This window comes from Amblyomma americanum, chromosome 4, assembly GCF_052857255.1.
Source record: "Amblyomma americanum isolate KBUSLIRL-KWMA chromosome 4, ASM5285725v1, whole genome shotgun sequence".
Lineage (NCBI taxonomy): Eukaryota > Metazoa > Arthropoda > Arachnida > Ixodida > Ixodidae > Amblyomma > Amblyomma americanum.
Window position 1 is genome coordinate 34,381,670 of NC_135500.1, and position 18,869 is coordinate 34,400,538.

At 46.0% G+C, this 18,869-nt stretch overlaps 1 protein-coding gene across 2 annotated transcripts in view; it reads left to right on the forward strand.

Moving 5' to 3' along the window:
• The window catches only part of smo (smoothened, frizzled class receptor), a 119,042-nt gene that overhangs the window by 92,885 nt on the left and 7,288 nt on the right, over positions 1-18,869 (forward strand). For both annotated transcript variants that reach the window (XM_077660827.1, XM_077660828.1), the window contains 3 exons: positions 2,280-2,388; positions 6,358-6,552; positions 11,093-11,235. In XM_077660827.1, the coding sequence (XP_077516953.1) occupies positions 2,280-2,388; positions 6,358-6,552; positions 11,093-11,235 (447 nt within the window). The remainder of the gene's footprint in view (positions 1-2,279; positions 2,389-6,357; positions 6,553-11,092; positions 11,236-18,869) is intronic.

Genomic DNA, 18,869 nt, shown 5'->3' on the forward strand with positions numbered 1-18,869 from the left:
AAAACTAGGTTATCAGACATTTGTCGTCCCCAACTTGAATTCGCCTCATTTATTTTGTCACTGCATCAACCTTATTTAATACAGTCGCTCGATAGCATTCAGAACCGCGCGGCACGTTTTATGACCCGTAAATATGACCGACAAACTAGTGTCGCTAACCTAAAATTATCGCTATCACTCCCGACAATTGAGGTCCGTAGGAAGGTCACTTTGCTTTGTCTTTTTCATATAATAATCCATAGTCAGCATCCTAGTACCCTCCCCCTTGCCAAACCACTTCGCACATCCCGTCATCTTTATAGTCGCCACAGTTTTACGCGCATATTCGGTAGAATCATGTCTTTTAATTCATCAGCGCTGCTGCGTGCCGTAAGCTACTGGAATGATCTTCCTCATCGCATTGCTACCATTCATGACCCTGCAGCCTTTAAAGAGCAAATACTCCTGTGGTTTTCTTAGTTGCTTTATACGCTGCCTTGTACTCTGTTAATCAACTTTTAGTCACCTTTGTTAGTTGTCACTTGTACTAATGATGCATGATTTGCTTTGCGTCCTTTTGTGTCTTTTGCTTCCTGTACTTGCCCCCCTCATACAATACTTCTTTTTGGAGCCTGTGAGTATCGTCAATAAATAAATAAATAATTAATCTGCTGGCAGAGTGATAGCGCAGTTGAACCTGGCTGTAACAAACCTCCATACAGCGAATTCCTCGATATTACAGAGCTTCTCAATTCCCTGGTGGTGCCCCCATTGAAGCTCGGGTGTTTAAGACCTCCATGTAAGGAAGGTGTTGTGGTGGCTGACCTTGATATAACAAACTCACTATGCTGACTATCAGTTAGCTGGTGCCGAGTTACGAAAATTGGCAGAAAATTTTCGTGACAATAAAGCACAGCTGATGTGAGAGGAACATCGATTGCAACGAGTGACCGTAGTTGATACAAAGCACTGTGGTTCTGCACCATCGGCACATCTCCGCTGCTTTCGCCTTTGGAACTTCATACTACATGGCACTACAGCAGGTCATGCTCAAAAGCAGCGAAAAATAATAGGGCATAGCAAAAAAAGACATAGCACAAACAGTGCGTGCCATCGTGCGTGTGTGTGATTCTGGCGCATATAGCTCTGGCGTGTGGGGAGCGGGGACGGCGGAGAGCGCCAGCAACGCAAGGCGAAAAGTCTAGTATTTCCTGGGGCAATAGCAGTGGTTGGCCGAGAGAGGGAACATGCAGGAACAAGCAGGTGTCCCTGTGGTGGCAATGTGACCGTGCATGCCTTCCTCTAACTTAACCGCGGGGCCACCGCCTCCCCCACTTGTAGTGGCTGTGTGCAAGCCGCAACAGAGGTGGTGGCGGCTGCTGCCACCACCTGCAGCAGTAAACATTCTCAAGGTGATTTCACCTATACTTATTTTTTGTTTTAGCTTCCATTCTGCATTGTCATTTTCAGTCTTCACGTGAAAACTGCATGTGACGAGAACACAACCAAAATTGAGTGTCTCTAGTCCTTTAAGAACAATCCCCATTAGCACCTCCAGCATTGTTTATGTTCTGTAACAGATTAAGTGCCTGTCTTCTGATAGCACTAGCAGTACAGGTGTTGACCAGCATTGCTAGCTGTGCTCAAATCACCCACAAAACTATGTGAGGCTAGTGTCACAGTGCCCTGTCCAGTGTCCACGAAGGTTCGTCTTGGCAGTGCACAGTGGTTTTTCTGGAGCAGCATGGTGTAACACTTGGGTAGATTTCCCATTAATCCACGCACATTACTGTTTATGAGATGGGTTTGTGTTTATGGCACAACAAACTAGATTTTAATTTCAAGCCCAGAACTGGAGAAGCTAGAACAAAAAAAACGTTTCACTTTATTTTGTGATCAAGGCATCCCTTTTCACCCTGAGTTTTCACTCAGGAGAAAATGCAGTTGCAGATTTGTCATGCATCTTTAGATTGCTAAAGATAGGAACTGTCACAAGCTGTCACTTGGAAAACTTTTAGTAAATACATTCAGCGGAAATTTCAAACCCAGCCTTGGTAGTTTATGTGCCATAGAACCAAACCAAATGAGACCTAAGTTCCATCTCCTAATAAGTTTTCCTAGAGTCAAAGCTTGCTGAACACCCATAAGCCCTTACATTCATGCAGCCTGTGCACCCTGTGTTCAGGGTTTGAAGAGGGTCTTTTCCAGACCATGCAGGTTTACTCCCCAGTGAGTGCCCACGTGTGTCCCTGTGCCTCCTTCCCGGGAGAGGCCTGATCTCTTTGATGCCATTGGCGCAGGCCTGTTCCTGGTCAGCGCTGTGCTGCTCGTCTCATGCACGTACGTCTGCCACATCTACGAGTTCCGCAACCAGCCTATCTGGGAGAGCAGCCTGCACAACTACATTGCGTGAGTGGCTCCTGCATTGCAGGTTGGCCTGCCCATCTAATGGATGCCATTGTCTACTGACATTTCAGATGCATTGCTACATTCTGCATCTGTCTGTTATGAGCTGCCAGTGGACACTAACTTTGGTTCACAAGCACCCCAAGTCTCACGTTTCAGTGGCAGGAAGCAACACCGCTCCACTTGTCAAGTGCATGCATGAAAAAAATCTATGAGCACCAACATGCGCAAGCAAGACTGGGCTACCTCACAGGAGCATACAGATTACCACGGGGTAGCCCTACAGCCACAGCTGCTCGTGTAAGTGTTAAAGGTGCACTAAAGAGGAATCTGAACTCATCTGTGGAGTTCGCTGACCTTTCTGCGAACTCGTTGGTCTTGTGTTCTCAAGGAATGCCGCGCCAGCGGGGTCGGAAGTCCCCAACAAAGGGGCCCGTCCCGTCCCTGCCTCCCCTTTGTGCAGCGGAGGTCCTCGTTTACGCCGCGCCGTCACGGGGATGACCCGCCGGGAAAAACGCGAACCAAGTACAGCTAACGACATGTGGTTGTTAAGGGGTTGACTAGGTTTCGGGGGCGCACGAGATATTAGCCGAGTGATCGGAAGCCCACTATTCCTGTAACGACTGTCTACTTCCCTTAACGACTGTGTTCTCTTTGTTGCTGTCAACAACCTGAGTCATCGCCTCGTCGGCACATGTTTCTAGCGTCTGTGGTGCCGTGGGTGGCGTGGGAACGGAAGTCGCATTTGTGTTGTTCGTGTAGTTATTTGAAACCTCCTTCCCAAATGTTTTAATCAGACCTTTTTCCCCAATCTCTGATCAGCGGGCGGACCTTATTTTCCTTTCCCTAACCACTGATTGGCGAGATGGGTCGTTGGTTATCTTATTGGTTGCTGTCCCCGCTAAGGGCGGAGACAGAGGGTTTAAAACCAAGCGCTCTGGGTTGAGCGGGGGCTGAATTCGTCTGATCCACGATTTAGTCATGTAAATAGTTTTCTCCTTGCTTTGTTTCTTCTCGTTTTTTTACCTATGTTGTAAATAAATAGTTAACCTTCTCCTTTCCTTGAGTAATGTGAATGTTTGCGAGTAGAACCACCGGGTCATCAAGAAACCCCGATTTCATCACCAAGTAGTTTCCTCTCATCGCCACCGGAAGGGGAAACTCAACTTCATCTTTTTACCTCGGGTACTCTACCTACACATTCCGGGCATTCTTAGAAACTTCGAATTATTGTCCTGTGCGGCCGATTGCCCTAATTAAATAGGATTGAACGTCCCGGCTCCTGCCTTTTTTTTTAACGAAACGCGGTAGGTAGGAAGGGTCAACCAACGCATCAGCCAGTCCCGCAGTGGCTTGCTGCTCTGCCATCGGCGGAGTGATACATCAGAGTCCACGTGTATTTTTATTTCCGTGGGCCTAATTTGCGGCTATATTGTGTGTGACTGAAACAGTTTATTCACAGAAACCTAAAAAACAAAATAAAAGTGAATGCGAAGCACTGGCTGAAAGGCACTCCACGCGTTGGTTTACTCTGCCTACCTACTGCATTCAGCCATGTTGTGGCATTGCTGCCCACAAAACACAGCTGATGAAGAAGACTACATCTGCTTTGGCAATTGCATTGATAAGAGGCGCATGGCAGAAGTGGGGGGGCTTGGTAGCACACTGTTTTCCATGTGTTCCCATCTTATGTTTCCCTGGTCATAACCTTGGGAAAGGACCTGTGAGGTCTTGAAGGTTTCCACCATTCATTCACCATGCTCCAAAGCCAGGAGTGCAAGTGGCTTGTGTCAGCGCGGCACCAAAATGTTCTGAACTAAGGGTGGTAGTGAGGAGGGTTGCGGTTCGTGGCATGATTTTTGGGCTGCGCGAACCGCTGGCTGATTGTCCTTGTTTTGAGCTTCAAGCCTGAACTTGGGAGCATCACGACCAAGGAAGCTCACCGTGAGACCCTGCCACATGCACCCGCCACTTTTGGTGCAGGCAAACACCTGCACACTCAAGCCCGTTGTACCTCCATCGGTAGGTTGAAGGCCCCTTTTTTGTGTAGTACTTGCAGTTAAGGAGCCTCTCATCTTATGTTTTAGAGCTAGTGGAAACACTCTCTATTACATGCAGTGGTAATAAATACCACATTAGTGATCATGCCTTGCTGTCTCCCTGAAGCATGGACACAACCGCCGTTTGCAAGCGATGATGTGCTGCAGCCATGGAGTGGTGGCATACCCTAAAACGATCAAGATCAAGATGTAGCTTGTCCTTTATTACCGAATGTCTTCTATACTCGACATCCGTAACGAGAGGTCGCCTCATTGGGGAGGTAGGGTAGCCAGCCAAGTTTTGTGAAAAATATTTCTTATTCCCGATTGTCTTACAGCCATGCCTTTTATAACGTGGTCTCAGTTATGCTCGTTACACAGCCCAGACGGGAATGTAAGGCAAGGCTCAACTGTGTCAACAAAGCGTGTACGGCTGCTTAGTTTACAACTTTGCTTCTACCATCTCGTAGCTTTCTCCGGCATTGCATTTGGGCTCACCTCACTGCTGAAACATTGAAGACTTGCTAGGTCATTAGCTCAGAAACAAAAACTGGAAATTATTACAGATTATTACAGCCACCTCTTGTGATTGGTTGAGCGACAGAACAGTCGTAAGTAGCAACGGCTTTTGGAATTATAAAACAGGCATGTTCATAATGCAGTTCATCACAATTAGTAGTTCACTCATGAATGAATGACTGAGGTGTTCTGTGAAAAGCAGCATTCTCCCAAAAATGCCAAGCAGTGATGCGGTGGACAAAACGCCAGAGTGATCACTGTTGTTGAGTGTGGTTGGAACCCTGCTTACATCTAAGTGCGCAAAAGTGGTGATGACAGCCTTGCAGCAAATTCCACCTTGAGATATGAATGAATGGCACAAATATCAGTCTGTGGTTGACGGTGATGAACTGATGTGACCAGCAGGGGCGTCCATTGTAGTGAAGAAAATCTGTGGGTGTGGAGGAATACATTGACTATGATGTCATGGGAACAGGCCGGCATGATTCCTTGGAGGTAGGGTTGTACAAATATTCTAATGTTTCGAATATGGAAGCAAATAATGGTGGTATACGTTTCGAGCTGAATAGCGATATTTGGAAATTTCGAATATATTAAAAGTATTTCGAAGTTGAGAAAATCGCAACCATGAAATGTCTCGATGGTGCACAGAGTTTGCGTCGAAGAGCACTACCATTTTCATGCACTCTTGAAGTTGGGGGTACTCCTCCCCAAGCTTCTGTGTTGCCTTTTTGCATGTCTAGGTGAAAGGGCTTGCCTCAGAACAGTTCTGCTTAAATGTGCTCACCATGGATAAGTGAATCCCGCTTCTTGCGTCTCGCACGCTTTTAAAATATCTGCCCAAGGTTAACTGTTTCACGTGTCCTTCGGTTAAGATTAATTTCCTCAGCGGCCGCAAACCACATCAATGGCACACAATGGCGTTTGCGGAGCACCCATGTGGCGCTGCGAGGGCAGCAAGGAAGAAAAAATAACCATTTCCCACATCGAGGAGAGGTGCCGTAGGAGTTCTCTTGCGAGGGTGCACTTTCTCGCTGCTACAGGGCATCGACAGGCAACTTCACACCTGTCCTTGCATGGCATACAGATGCGACGCGGCCATACCTCGGCGCGGCTGGCACAAGTGCAAGCACACATGGACACATGTGCTGACTCTATGTGGGCAGGTGATGGCTGCATGACAACAGTCAGCCTGGCTTTCTTGTAATGTCATAGTGTCTGAAATTGCACTTGGCACTGCATGTGGTCCAAGATGGGGCCAGCAGTGGTGTTGGCAGTCTTTTGGAATAAGAGAACACACCCAGTTTAACCTCCACCCATTTGAGCATGTCCACTAGTGAACACTTCCTGAATATGGATCCCAGTTCCAAATCTGCGTGATGAAAGTGTAGACTGTTGCTGTTGTGCTGTGCAGCTGTCGGGCCAATGTGGAGGCGGCGCAGCGCCCCGTTGTGCCCGAGCTGCCTGTGCATGTATGCGAGCCGGATGCGAGACCCAGCCTGGCCATGCTACAGCTCCATCTGGTGGCTTTCCTGGGTGCCTGCCTGGCGCTCGCCTCCTGGGTGCTTACCTCTGCCACGGCGGCCACCTGGCGCCACTTCTGGTGCAGGTATTATGGGGAACTTTAAATGATATTGGTGGCCATATTTTAGTGCTGCAGATCTGTAGAAATGGTCTTTGTGAGTATTCAAAGTCAGATTTAAAAGCTTTGTGTGAACACAGTAATTTGCAAATAATTTTTCAGAGTTGCTGCTCTGAGTTTTTAACTGCCCCTACCCCGATGAGGTCAGAATGCCTTCTCATTGAGTGTGCCCAGGTGGTGTGAGCGGGATGGGGCTAGATGAGGTATGGAGGGGTGCAGCCCCAACTTTCCTTTTTTTTTTTCCTGGCACATTGGCACGCATGAGTTGAGGGGAGCAGGAAGAGCTTCATTTTAATTGCCAATATCTTTGGTGTTAGTGGAGCTACCGTAAAAACTTTTTCAGTACAGTAACGAGTGATGGAATATTGATCACTGGTGTGCTGTGTCTAACCTCACTAAAAATCATTGCACGGTCCCTTTAAGGGGGCAGAATATATTCTTTCTTTGGAGACAACGCAGCACTTGTGTTCCTGCTCATCCCATGCTTTTTTGCGTTCTTTAAAAAAAGAATTCTTGGCATTTCACACAGAAATCAAGGGGGGAAAATGGATAAGATGATGACTGTGCATCCTGTCCATTTCGCTTTCTTTGTTCCCATCATCATCATCATCAGCCTGACTACACCCACTGCAGGGCAAAGGCCTCTCCAATTAACTCTGTCCCCATGTGAAGCACTAAGTATTCTGTAAAGAACAAACTGCTAAGTTGTGCAACTTTCCACGTTGAATGCCCTTGCATCACTGTTTCCCACTATCAGTGCAAACCAGGTGAACTGTTCGTGGGAGGCCTACCATTTTAGCTAGTGAGGGAAATAGGTGTTAGTAAATTTAAAGATGATTTCGTTGCTCGTTGCCTTTCTTCGGAGCGGCACAGGCCTCTCCAAATGTGGATGAATCGGCAGTGATGAAGGAGGAGACAATCGATGAATGCAGATGATGAAGACGAGGAAATACATTTACAGAATTTACTAGGGTGAAAACTGCAAGTTACAGAAATGAAGTCACACAGACAAATGCAATGACTGTAACTTAAATGAAGTTGTCTCATGCAGAGATAACACTGGAAGACTTATCACCTGAAGGGTTTCGGTTCAAGCCTTGGTATTCTTTAAGTACATGCTAAGCACGGAGCCTCTTGCTTGACTAGACTGCTGTCCAGTGCTTTTTCTTTCAGTTTTACACGTTTCACAAATACAGAAGTTAGTACAGTTCTGTTTCAAGGCCCGCCCTAAACTTCGATAACCAATGAAGTTTTAATACAAGGTAGCTACAGCCCTGAAGGTTGGGCACAACCTCGAGCCCAGGGCTTGGCTAAAATAAGAAATGCATCAATTAAAAATTCCGAACATCCCTTTCACGCGGGACTCCTTGCCCTCTCCACGTGATCTTCTCTCCCTTTCCACTGCATATGTGTCTTCATGCTGTCGCCTGCATGCCACTACTCGAAGGATGACAGGGCAAGTTATCTGCTGGCTCATCGTGGAAGTGTCTGATGGCGGAGGCAGGAAACGAACCCCGCGACACTTTGGTGCTGGCATAAGTGCCTGAAAACGAAAGGGCCCCTCGCAAAACCCTTCACAGGCTCGCATGTTTCCGTGGAAGTGGTATGGGGATCTGCTGCCGTGAGAACGCCAGACTGGATCAAGCGGTGTTGCCTGCCGCCTACTACCCTCTGTACGCACTGCGCATGCTTTCTTGGCGCACCGGCAGATGCGCGGGCTCAACAATGCTAGGAGTCCTCGGCTATCGTAGCGATGCTGTTAAGCAGACAGTGACTTCCGTGCCTTTGTTCATGTTTACAGGGGACGCGTGCTCAGGGAGCTTCAAGAACTCTCCGCTTAGACCAGAGGCGCGCAGTGGCCTCAAGCTAAAGTATTTAAAAATGTAACGAGGTGTTAAAGAAGCGCGGCCTTACAGTGATGTTAAATTCTTAACTTGCACAAAATATGGTAAGAAAGAAAAAAAATGACAGACAATTTAGCGTAGTTTTGGTCTCTTGTTTCGGTTCAAGGCTCGTTTTAAGAGGGCAGTGCGGTAGCAGTGCATTCCGGATCCATTGCTCTCGGGTGGAAGTTCATGAAGACGACGACATCCAAAACACTGTGCAAGAGACTCTGCTCACGGTATGCTCGGCTGTGGTGGTGATGTAGTGGTCTAATGCAGTAGCCAGCAAAGTTAATCGGTTCGCACTGCTGCACGTTCGAAATTCACTCGCAGCCACAGAGTGCTATTCCATAAAGTGTTTTGCATAGTTGGCCTAAAGCCTGCTGCCAGGTTGCCTACAACCTGGTGGACAGGTGGCAATCTGCCGACCATGTGGCTACCTGCCAGAGGCATTGGACAGACAAACATAGGCGAAATCTGAGATCAGGGGTTTTAATACTAGTGCTCTAAAAAATTGCTTAAAGGAGTATAGACATCTAATTATGGTAGCATGTTTTCTTCTCTACGATGATGCGGAAGACAGTACCACACATGAATCACCATGTGCTATTCACCTGCGACTGCTAAATAATTTAAAACCGAATTTTTTTATCATGCTGTTTTGGTTTTGGTTTGAACAGCCGAACGATGGCTGTAAAGTCAGAGTGGTTTTATGTCACGTGAGGCATGGAAAACCGTCGAGATAATCGCTGCTTCATCGTTTTAATTTACTGCAGTGCTGAAGCCAGCCTTCCTCAAGAGCCAGGATGACGAGTGCAGAAGCAGCAATTACATTGAAGTTTTTTTCATGCATCATGACCCATAACTGCACTTTGACGTCACAGTCCTCATTTGGCTCTTAAGACCGAAACCGAAACAGCACGAGAAAGAAATTGGATTGTAAATTATTTACCAGTTGTAGAAAAATACTAGGGGGTAATTCAAGTATAATAATGCCTTACACATTATTATAAACAAGAAAACACGCATCCAAAAGTTAGGTGTCTTTAAGCCTGTCACTACGGACTGACCCCATAACCTCCCCATTTTATGTGCACTGCTTTTCATTTCGTACTGCACGGCGAAGCACCAGTTACGCATTCCCCCTTCATGTGGCGACCTGCATTTTACAGTGGATTAGGGCAGGCCTGGCAGGGTCCCCATAGAGACAAATTAAAAGGCCCAATTATACGACGTAAAATTATAGTACTTGCCCTGCTTCATATGGTGACTGGCAAAACCTGTCTGTAATGAAAGAGGCCCAGCACTTTGTTCGCAGATGTCTCATCACTGCCAAGGTATTCCTGATTGGATTTAAGGTGGTGACATGTGCACGTAACAGTATAATCCCTGTGTATGTCTGCCTGCAATGACAGCTTTGCGACTGTTGATACGAGGTGGCTCTCACTTGGCCTGCTTTTTTGTTTGCTTCGTTGACGAAGGCGTTACAGAAATTAGTTGTGCATGCAATCCAGCATGAATTTTTTGTGCTGATGATAACCAGTAACAAGATTATACCTTCTATAACCAGCGGTGTCTAATTTGAAAGCACACTGTGCTGTAGCATCAGTCCGGAGCACAATAGGTGCTAGCAATCCCCTGTTGCCCGGCGGGTTAGCGGGTGGCATGTCGTGGCAGGAAGTGTGCCTCCGGTATGAGGGCACTCTATTCCTGCTTTCGCACTATATACTCCATCTCAGTAGTTCTTTGCAGTACTACCAAAACTGCATTCGGTGCATAGGCTACATTCTGATGCTATGAAATGTAGTCAGTATAAAATGGGCATATGGGATAGCATGCGTTACAAAATAGTGTGTTTTGTGGTGTACATGTGCCAGACGCTGTTTTGAATCGAGTATTACCGTACGCTTATGTTTGTACATTATTTCCCAAGTTTAGCGTGTGTGGCTCTGCGTATGCTAAAACGCTGTTTCCAAAATGAAAATGCTCTTCGAAGCAGGATCGTCACTGGCGCCTCGCTTCAGCCTCGGCAGCGTGCACTGTTGCATCCAGGCGTTGCCGATGCTGAGCTTCTGCTTGGGCGGCTCGTTTAATAAAAACGGCAGACAAAACGCTTGGATTCATTCCGTCGCTCATAGTTCAGAAAGAACAACTTCATGCCATTTTCGTGCTGGAGGTTCTTTGTTCTCTCACTTGTCGCAGCAGTTGCACGTTGCTATAGAAAGGTCTGCGTTCATTCTTTTTAATATTTTGCTCTGCTTTTCTACAGCAAATGTGCAGGACACAGATTATGCTAGGGAGAGAAGTGTGTTGCGAATATCTTAATTGCCACGCTTTGGGATATTACCGTGGCAGCCACCTTCCATTTCATTGCTCTAGCCGTGGCTGCCAGCACTGGCACTGCTGGCAGGTGGCGTGTTACGCTGCTAGCCACCCCCTCTGGGATTTTCCCGTAGTGTTTTGGCCTGCTACTTGGACAATCAATTGCGCTGACAGCTGCGACACGAAGGCCAGGAATGGGCTCCTAGGAACTGCGCTCTAAAACACTTAGACTCCCCTGTGTCTCGCAGCACTTTGGCATAGAGTCTCGCATTGATGCAGTCTGCACTGCTTGCTCTGTGCAGGACTGTGTTGCGGCGGCCACCACAGGATCCCCCCCGCGTGCAACGCCACAAGCTGGTTGCAGAGGCCTTCACCCGGCGGCACGAACTCAGCCGCGGAGGGCACGGTTCTATCAGCTTCCACAGTGCACACGACGACCCCGTCGGTGAGCGGTCTTCTCTTCTGCCAAGCGCAGTCTCCTGGGGAGTTTGAGGAAAGGGTATTTGCTCGCACAGACTCCTTGTGCTGCCTGCATTGTCTTCAAAGCAGGGGGAGCAAGAGAGGTTTAACACCAACCGTGGCCTCAGCATTTATTGCACTGGTGTGACCAACCAGAGCTTCAGAACAAGGGTTCTTGCAGAATATCCTTGGGTTCCCTGGGGTGTTTTCGAGGTTCCCTGAGCGCTTGAATCCACGCATGCCTGAACACGGCTTAGTTAATGCGATGGCATTAGAGTAGGCTTATGCGAATATTGGAATGTTTAGAATATTGATAGTAATAGTAATGCGGTATTCAATTCAGGCCTCAAAGTGAATAGGAATATTGGAATATTTTCTAAGTATATTGTGAAGTATAAGAATTCAGAAAATAATCTGCTTGATGGAGCAGTGCATGGTCTTACCTATATGCGTTCAGATACTTCTGCACAATTGCACCACTCTGGATATCGGCACACGTCGTGCACACGGCATGGCGGCCATGTCCACAAACTCTGCCTTTGATGGCTGCACGGTTCAGCATGTCGCCGACGTGCCCACGTGATGGGACAAACTCCAGATGCAAAAGTAAGCACACTGCGGCATGAAATGCTCTGCGCCCACCGCATGAAAGGCCGGAAAAGTGAAAATGACAAAAGAGATAAGAATGCAGAGCCAGTAACATTGCTGAGGTGGGCGCTACGTGGGCATTGGCTTTCATAGTTGCGGTGTCCTTAGATACCAACTTCGAAGCAGGTGAAACCTTACTGTTTACACTTTTTGGCAGTTGAAATTAAATTAAAGGTGAAATGCTGGTAACTGTCGTTCTGCGATAAGAAAGCTGGCACCGCTAAGCAATCTGTGCACCCTTCCAGCTTGTGCGAAGCCTTCAATGATCTTTTTTGACTTTCCCGTAGTGCACAACTCAGGCAATAGCTTCCTCTGGGAGTGGTACGAACACACACTCATGCATGTGCAATGTGGTCACTTGACCATATGCTCTGCGAATGAGGTCGAAGAAATTGCAGCATCAGTTGCGGCATGTCCAAAATTTCAGTTCGTAAAAAATTTTTCAGCAACCTTTTTTTTATTTATTTATACTGCGGAGTCGCTTGACTCCAAGCGGGGGTGAACAAAGGTACAAGTAAAAAATAAACAAGATATATATATAGACTAGCGCGCCATTTAAAAGCGAACAGATGATGCAAAAAAAAGCAAAAAACAAGGATTTCACATACAAAAGGCTCTCAAATTGTCAACAAACATTTCTACATTCGGGCTATTCACTACACACTTCGGGAGTTCATTCCAGTCTGTAATCGATTTTACAAAAAATGAGTGTTTAACTGTATTAGAATATGCACATAATTCTTGTAGCATTTTGCCATGGTTATAACGTGTACCTGCTCGCGAAACAGGAGTAATATAATCATGAGCGTTTATTTTAATGAGATTATTATATATTAGGTACAGAAATTTCAACCTAGCTTCAGTGCGCCTTGTCTGCAGGGATTCTAGGCCAATAGATTTGATCATAGCTGTTACACTATCTGTTTGTTTGTATCTGTTGCAAATGAAATGGGCTGCGATTCTTTGCACTCTTTCTAATTTGGAAATATTCTTGGCTGTAAATGGGTCCCATAAACAACAGGCATATTTCAGACGAGGCCGCACCAAAGCCTTATACGCTGCCAGTTTCACGTGTTTTGGGGCATTTGGCAGTTTACGCCTCAAACACCATAGAGTCTTCAGTGCTTTCCCGCAAGTAATATCGATGTGGGCATCCCAGTTTAGGTGATTAGATATCTGGACTCCAAGGTATTTTACAGACGAGGATTCTGGAAGTGGAACGCCAGCTATACAATATGGATGAGTCAGAACAGTTTTCTTTTTACAAATTCTAAGTACCAAACATTTATTAACGTTAAGAAGCATACCCCATTGGTTGCACCAGTTTGAGATCTTCTGCAGGTTACTGTTAAACTTAATTTGGTCCTCTGTGGAGGTAACTAGGGAGTATAAAACGCAGTCATCAGCAATTAGTTTAACTCTAACTTCGGAATCAACCACATTAATTATGTCATTTACGTAAATTAAAAATAGGATAGGCCCCAGGACAGATCCTTGCGGAACACCAGATGAAACCGGAAGTGCATCAGAGTACTCATCGCCAACATGAACGTATTGAAATCTGTCTTCTAAGTAGGCTCTAATAAGGTCAATAATATTAGGATTGATTCCGGCAGTGTAAAGCTTTCCTATGAGTTTGGTGTGCGGTACCTTATCGAAGGCTTTGGCGAAGTCAAGAAAAACAGCGTTCATTTGTTTTGTTGTTTGTTGTTAACTGCAATAAAAAAATCATGGCAAGTGGTTATCAGTTGTGAGACGGTAGATAAACCTCGCCTAAATCCATGTTGCTGATCACACAAGAAATGGGTCGACTCCAGAAATTCTGTCAAAGCTCGGCAGATCACATGCTCGAACATTTTGCAACTGGTCGAGACCAAAGATATTGGGCGATAATTAGATACGCAAGATGGGTCATTGCCTTTAAAAACGGGTACGACACGTGCGGTTTTCCATTCTGATGGGACTGCGCACTGAGACAAACAGGCTTTGAAAATAACTTCCAGGTAATGCGATAACCATTCTGCGTAACGGCGGAGAAAAGCTGAAGGGATGTTATCAGGCCCGCTAGACTTTTTAACGTCAAGCTTCAGAAGAAGATTCAAAATACCTTCGCGGGAGATAGTAACATCTGGCATTAAAGAAGTGTAGCCGTCTGGCTTAGAAGGAAAAGTCGAGTTTTTATCGGTATACACTGATTGAAAATACTCATTAAACACATCAGCAATATTTTTTTACCCTGTTAGAGGAGAACCATTAACTGTTAATGACACATTGCGTTGTTTATTAGCATTAATGTATCGCCAGAACTTTTCGGGTGCTTCACTGAGAAAACGCCCAAGCGTAACATTAAAAAAGGAGTCCCTAGCTTGCTTGATCTTATTTCTTAATAGACTGCCTATCATACTCTCATTAGACTTATTACGAATACTTGACTGCCGCATTCGCTTTAGCTTACGTTTGGTGTGGATGACGTCCCGCGTAATCCATGGGTTATGTTTTTTTTCCTAATAATACTAGGAACGTACATTGTCAAGCAATCGAGGCATATCTTTTTAAACATGCACCATAACACATTTACATTCTCCTCAGCCCTAAAGCTGTCAAGGTGGGTCTCTAAAAAATCCAAAATTCCTACATCATCAGCTCTATTAAAATTCTTCACAACAATGGGACGCTTTTTGCGTCCCATTTAAAATCGGCAGCATGTAAAAGCTTGAGGCTATGATGCTTAATGCATGTGCTTGCTGCTGTTTGTACATTGCCTAACGCAAGTTTGAAAGCAGTTATCTTTGTTTTGTTTCATTTCAGTTGCCTTATTGTATCCTGCAAACCATTTCTTTCGGCATATGCTATTGAGATCTAATGCAGTGGCTCTTTTTCTTTTACTACTACATTCTGAGTTGGGAACTACCACATATACTTGTGTAAAGGCCTCACCCCAAACTTTGTAGCCGAAATTTAAAAAAAAAAAAATATTTTCGTACCAAACGTGAAAATTCGTGCACCAGCAAAAGTTAAATTTCGCAAGTCCCTACTATATGGCTCTAGCTGCTTTCAACACCCTATCATCATCAGTGCTTTGAGATCACGTGAGGACGTGGTGCTGTTTCGCTCCGGGAGCCATCTTTTCTTCGTGTGGTGCCGCGGTCTTAGGCAGTGTGTTGGTGCAGTTGCGGTTGCTGTGTGCGGTGTTGCTCAGTGGATCATGGCCTATGTTTACTGCTTGGTGACAATGGGCAGAGATTTGATTTTGTACACTGTGGCCTTCAAGCTGAAAGCCATCGCTTATGCCAAAGTACACTGCAAGCGGGCGGCTGGACACAAGTTCTGCGTCAACGAGAAGTGTGTGCATCCGTGGTGCAACCAAAAAGAACAGCTCATTGGTATGAACTGCAACCAGAAAGCATTCCGCGGGAAGCAGTGCAAATTTCCGGAGCTTGAAAAGGAACTTGTGGAGTACGTCACAGCAACAAGAAAAACTGCTGTACAGTGTCGGTGGAGATGGTCCTCCTGAAAGCCGTTGCCACCGCTCACCAAATGGGCATTCCGCTTGCGAATATTAAAGAAAGTAGGGGATGGCTTCTACAGTTTATGAACCGGAACGCACTCTCCATTCGGCGCAGAGCGACACTGTTCCAAAAGCTGCCCAGTGAGCACAAGGACGAACTGTTGAAGTTCCACTGTTTCGTTAACGGCCTTTGAAGGGAGCATGGCTGTGATCTGACTCAGATAGGGAACACGAATAGCACAGTTGAAATAGCACAGTTGATTTTAAAGGTGCAAAAAACATCTCTGTGCGTACAACCGGTGCAGAGCGGCAACGGTGCACGGTGATCATCTCTGCCGATGGCAGAAAGCTGCAACCATGTGTGGTTTTCAAGAGGAAGACGCTGCCAAAAGAAAAGTTTCCAGATGGCATTTTTATTCGAGCCCACGAAAAAGGTTGGATGTGCGATGAACTCGTTTCGGACTGGGTAATAACGACCGATCGGGCGGCCTGTTGCAGTGGAGGGCTTTGTTGACAGTTTTTTAGGCCATCTCACAGATCCTGTCAAGGCCCGGTTCTCCAAAACTCAAACGAATTTAGCTGTGGTTCCTGAAGGAAGGAATGACAAGCATCCTGCAGTCGCTGGATGTTGTGTGCCAATCGGCCATTTTAAAGCTGAATTGTGGTGTTGCTACTTCGCGTGGATGGCAGTGGACGTTCACAAGAAGACTCCTACTGGATGGTTGAACATGGCTTCACTGCAGAAAGTTTGTGGATTTTAAGCACAAGCGTTCAGTGTCGTGCGACACCATTGTGAAGAGCGTCAAGGTGACTGGATTATTGAACCAGACAAACGGCACCGAAGACGACTACCTTTGTGAAGGCGTCCATGAGACGAGCTCTTCAAGTAGCTGCCAGAGTGAAAGCGATGAGGAGTTCCCTTGAATAAAGTATGTGTGGCCAGTTAGCAGTGTTTACATTATTATTTAGAACAGTCACAGCAGTAGTGCGACGTGTCTGCGGATAGATATAGGCCTGACTCGTGAAAGAGCCGCACCCTATCAAAATCTCTGAAAAAAAGTGTAGCCCTTAAACGAGTTTATACAGTAATCGCTTCGCACTGAAAATTTGCTCTTTGAACATGCCTACATCAGAGTTCACTTCAGGAGCAAAGTCCGCTGTCTGACGTCACGAAATTCTCGGATGAGTTGAAAGAGGGTATGTGACCTTGGGGTGTGATCAGAACCTGCCCACTATGGCGGGTGACAACCTGGCCACTGGATTGTGAGCAGCCTTCCTTCTAATCACACTTTCATTGCTTCTTAGTAGACTGTTTCACTGTACAACTAGTCATTACTATAATTGCCCATCCTCTGCTGTGCGCCTTCCGCAGACGCTAGTGTCTTTTCCAGGAATTTTTCCGCAAAATGGAACACTTTCACATTTTTTTCGGAAAAATCCTGCAGTTTTTTGTGAGCTTTTAGCCTTCAGTAACTAAGCAGACTTCATGGCAATCATAAATTTCCTCTGAAATATTTTATGCTCCTCCTTCCAATATATATATTTATATTTTTAAATAATAATATGCCAGGCATCCGAGCTAAACGTAACCAAGCGTTTAAAAAACACGGAGTGTCTTAGCCCCAGTGAAACCAACTGAGATCTGTTTAGAGTCGCCTGGCCTAGTTTGCCGTGTTTTTTGTCATTCTCCATAGTTTATTGATTAGTAAAGACTAAATAAACAACTTTTGAAATATTGGCCTCAGGAACTAACTGTCAATACAGAAGTTGTAGATCGTCTTGATAAACAGCCGACTGAAATGTTTGCACTAAGATACCATTAATTTGAAGTAGTTTTTTTTACCAGTCTTAAAATCACACAATAAAGAAAGGTTTCACTTCACAACGCCCCAAGACACGTCTCGGAGAACAAAATCCACTATTTTCTGGAGTGCTATTCCTAAAGAGGCTTTACATGTGCACTGGGGCCGAGCGCGGCTGTACAGCTACGGAAGAAAGCTATGCAGCTTTCACAGAAACTTCGTAGTTGAAAAAAATTTGGGGGCGATTGATGGCTTGATTCGAAGGGAATGCATGAGTGTGACACGATTTCATGATGAACGCACGGTTCATTTATCCAGGAATTCCTTAAACGTAGCGGGTGCCTAGCCAATGGGCATCATGCCACTTGCAATGACACGTCGGAACACTTCCGGTTTGGTGACCACGCTATCACGCTTGCTGAGTCATGACCCCTCCTTTTCCGCCATGTCCGGCCTTCACCGGTCCATCCACCTCTCATCCTCCTCAAGTCTGCGTTCTCTTATCTTAGTTCATCACTCTTTTCTCCTCTCTATTCTTGGCGCTGCCTCACTCGATGGTTGATTTCTGACGGCGTGGCATTAAAATTCATTCTGGTCCGGAGTTCTAACATGGGACCACCACCTCAACGGTGCAGTTCTCTGCTAACTGAGCTAACCAGGATGGCTAGCATATGGTGGGGGGGCGAGAGCAGATTGATCAATTACTCTGAAGTGGGAGCAGCACTGGTGTAATGTTTTAGGAATCCCCCAAGGTAGAGTAGATTTATATAAAAGGGGTAACTACTCATCGGCATCCACCCAAGCACAGTTGTATGGCTAAAAAAAGTACAGCTACCACAGAAACTTTGTAGTTATAGAAAAATTTGTCCTGGGCCGGGGTTCAAACCTGGGGCCACCGCCTCACTGGGGCAGTCGCTCTGCCATATCTACTCCACCTTGGGGGATTCCCCTAAACATTGGCCGAACACCATTCCGACTTCGAGATATTAACCAATTCGCTGTCACCCTACCATATGCTAGCCAGCCCGGTTAGCTCAGTTGGCAGAGTGACTGCCCAGGTGGGGCGGTGGTCCCAGGTTCAAACCCTGAACCAGGATGAATTTTTCTTTATTAACTATGAATTTTCTGTGGAAGCTGCATAGCTTTTCTCTGTAGCCTTAGGGCTGCACTTAAGTGAATGTCAGTGCATAATTACTCCATTTGTACAAATAACCTCTGCGTTAATGTGAACTGCAGTCCTGAAATTATGGTAGCTGGTTGGTGTATTCTGAGGCACATATACTTACAGGCTGAGCAAGACGATACCGCTTTTGCACATGTACTTGAAGGTGGCCCAGGTGGTCAAGACAACTTGTGTAAGTGGTGCCGATGATGAAAGCAAGGTGCTAAAGCAGTTTTTCTGCAGGCTCAATTTCTTCAGAACGTCGAAGAGACACCGTGTACAACTGCATCAAATATTTATTTTCAGTAAAATCCTGTACTTGTGCTTTTCTGTGGCTTTTTTAGCATTTGCTTGGCTGCAAAATATGCGTTTATTGCTGAGAACTTTGGAATTGAAGTTAGAGCATTTCTGCCTGCCATTCCAGTTCAAACTCGAGATGTTGATGACAACGTCAAATACGTTGCGGACTCTATGATTGCAGCCTGGAAGAGGCGAGTGTC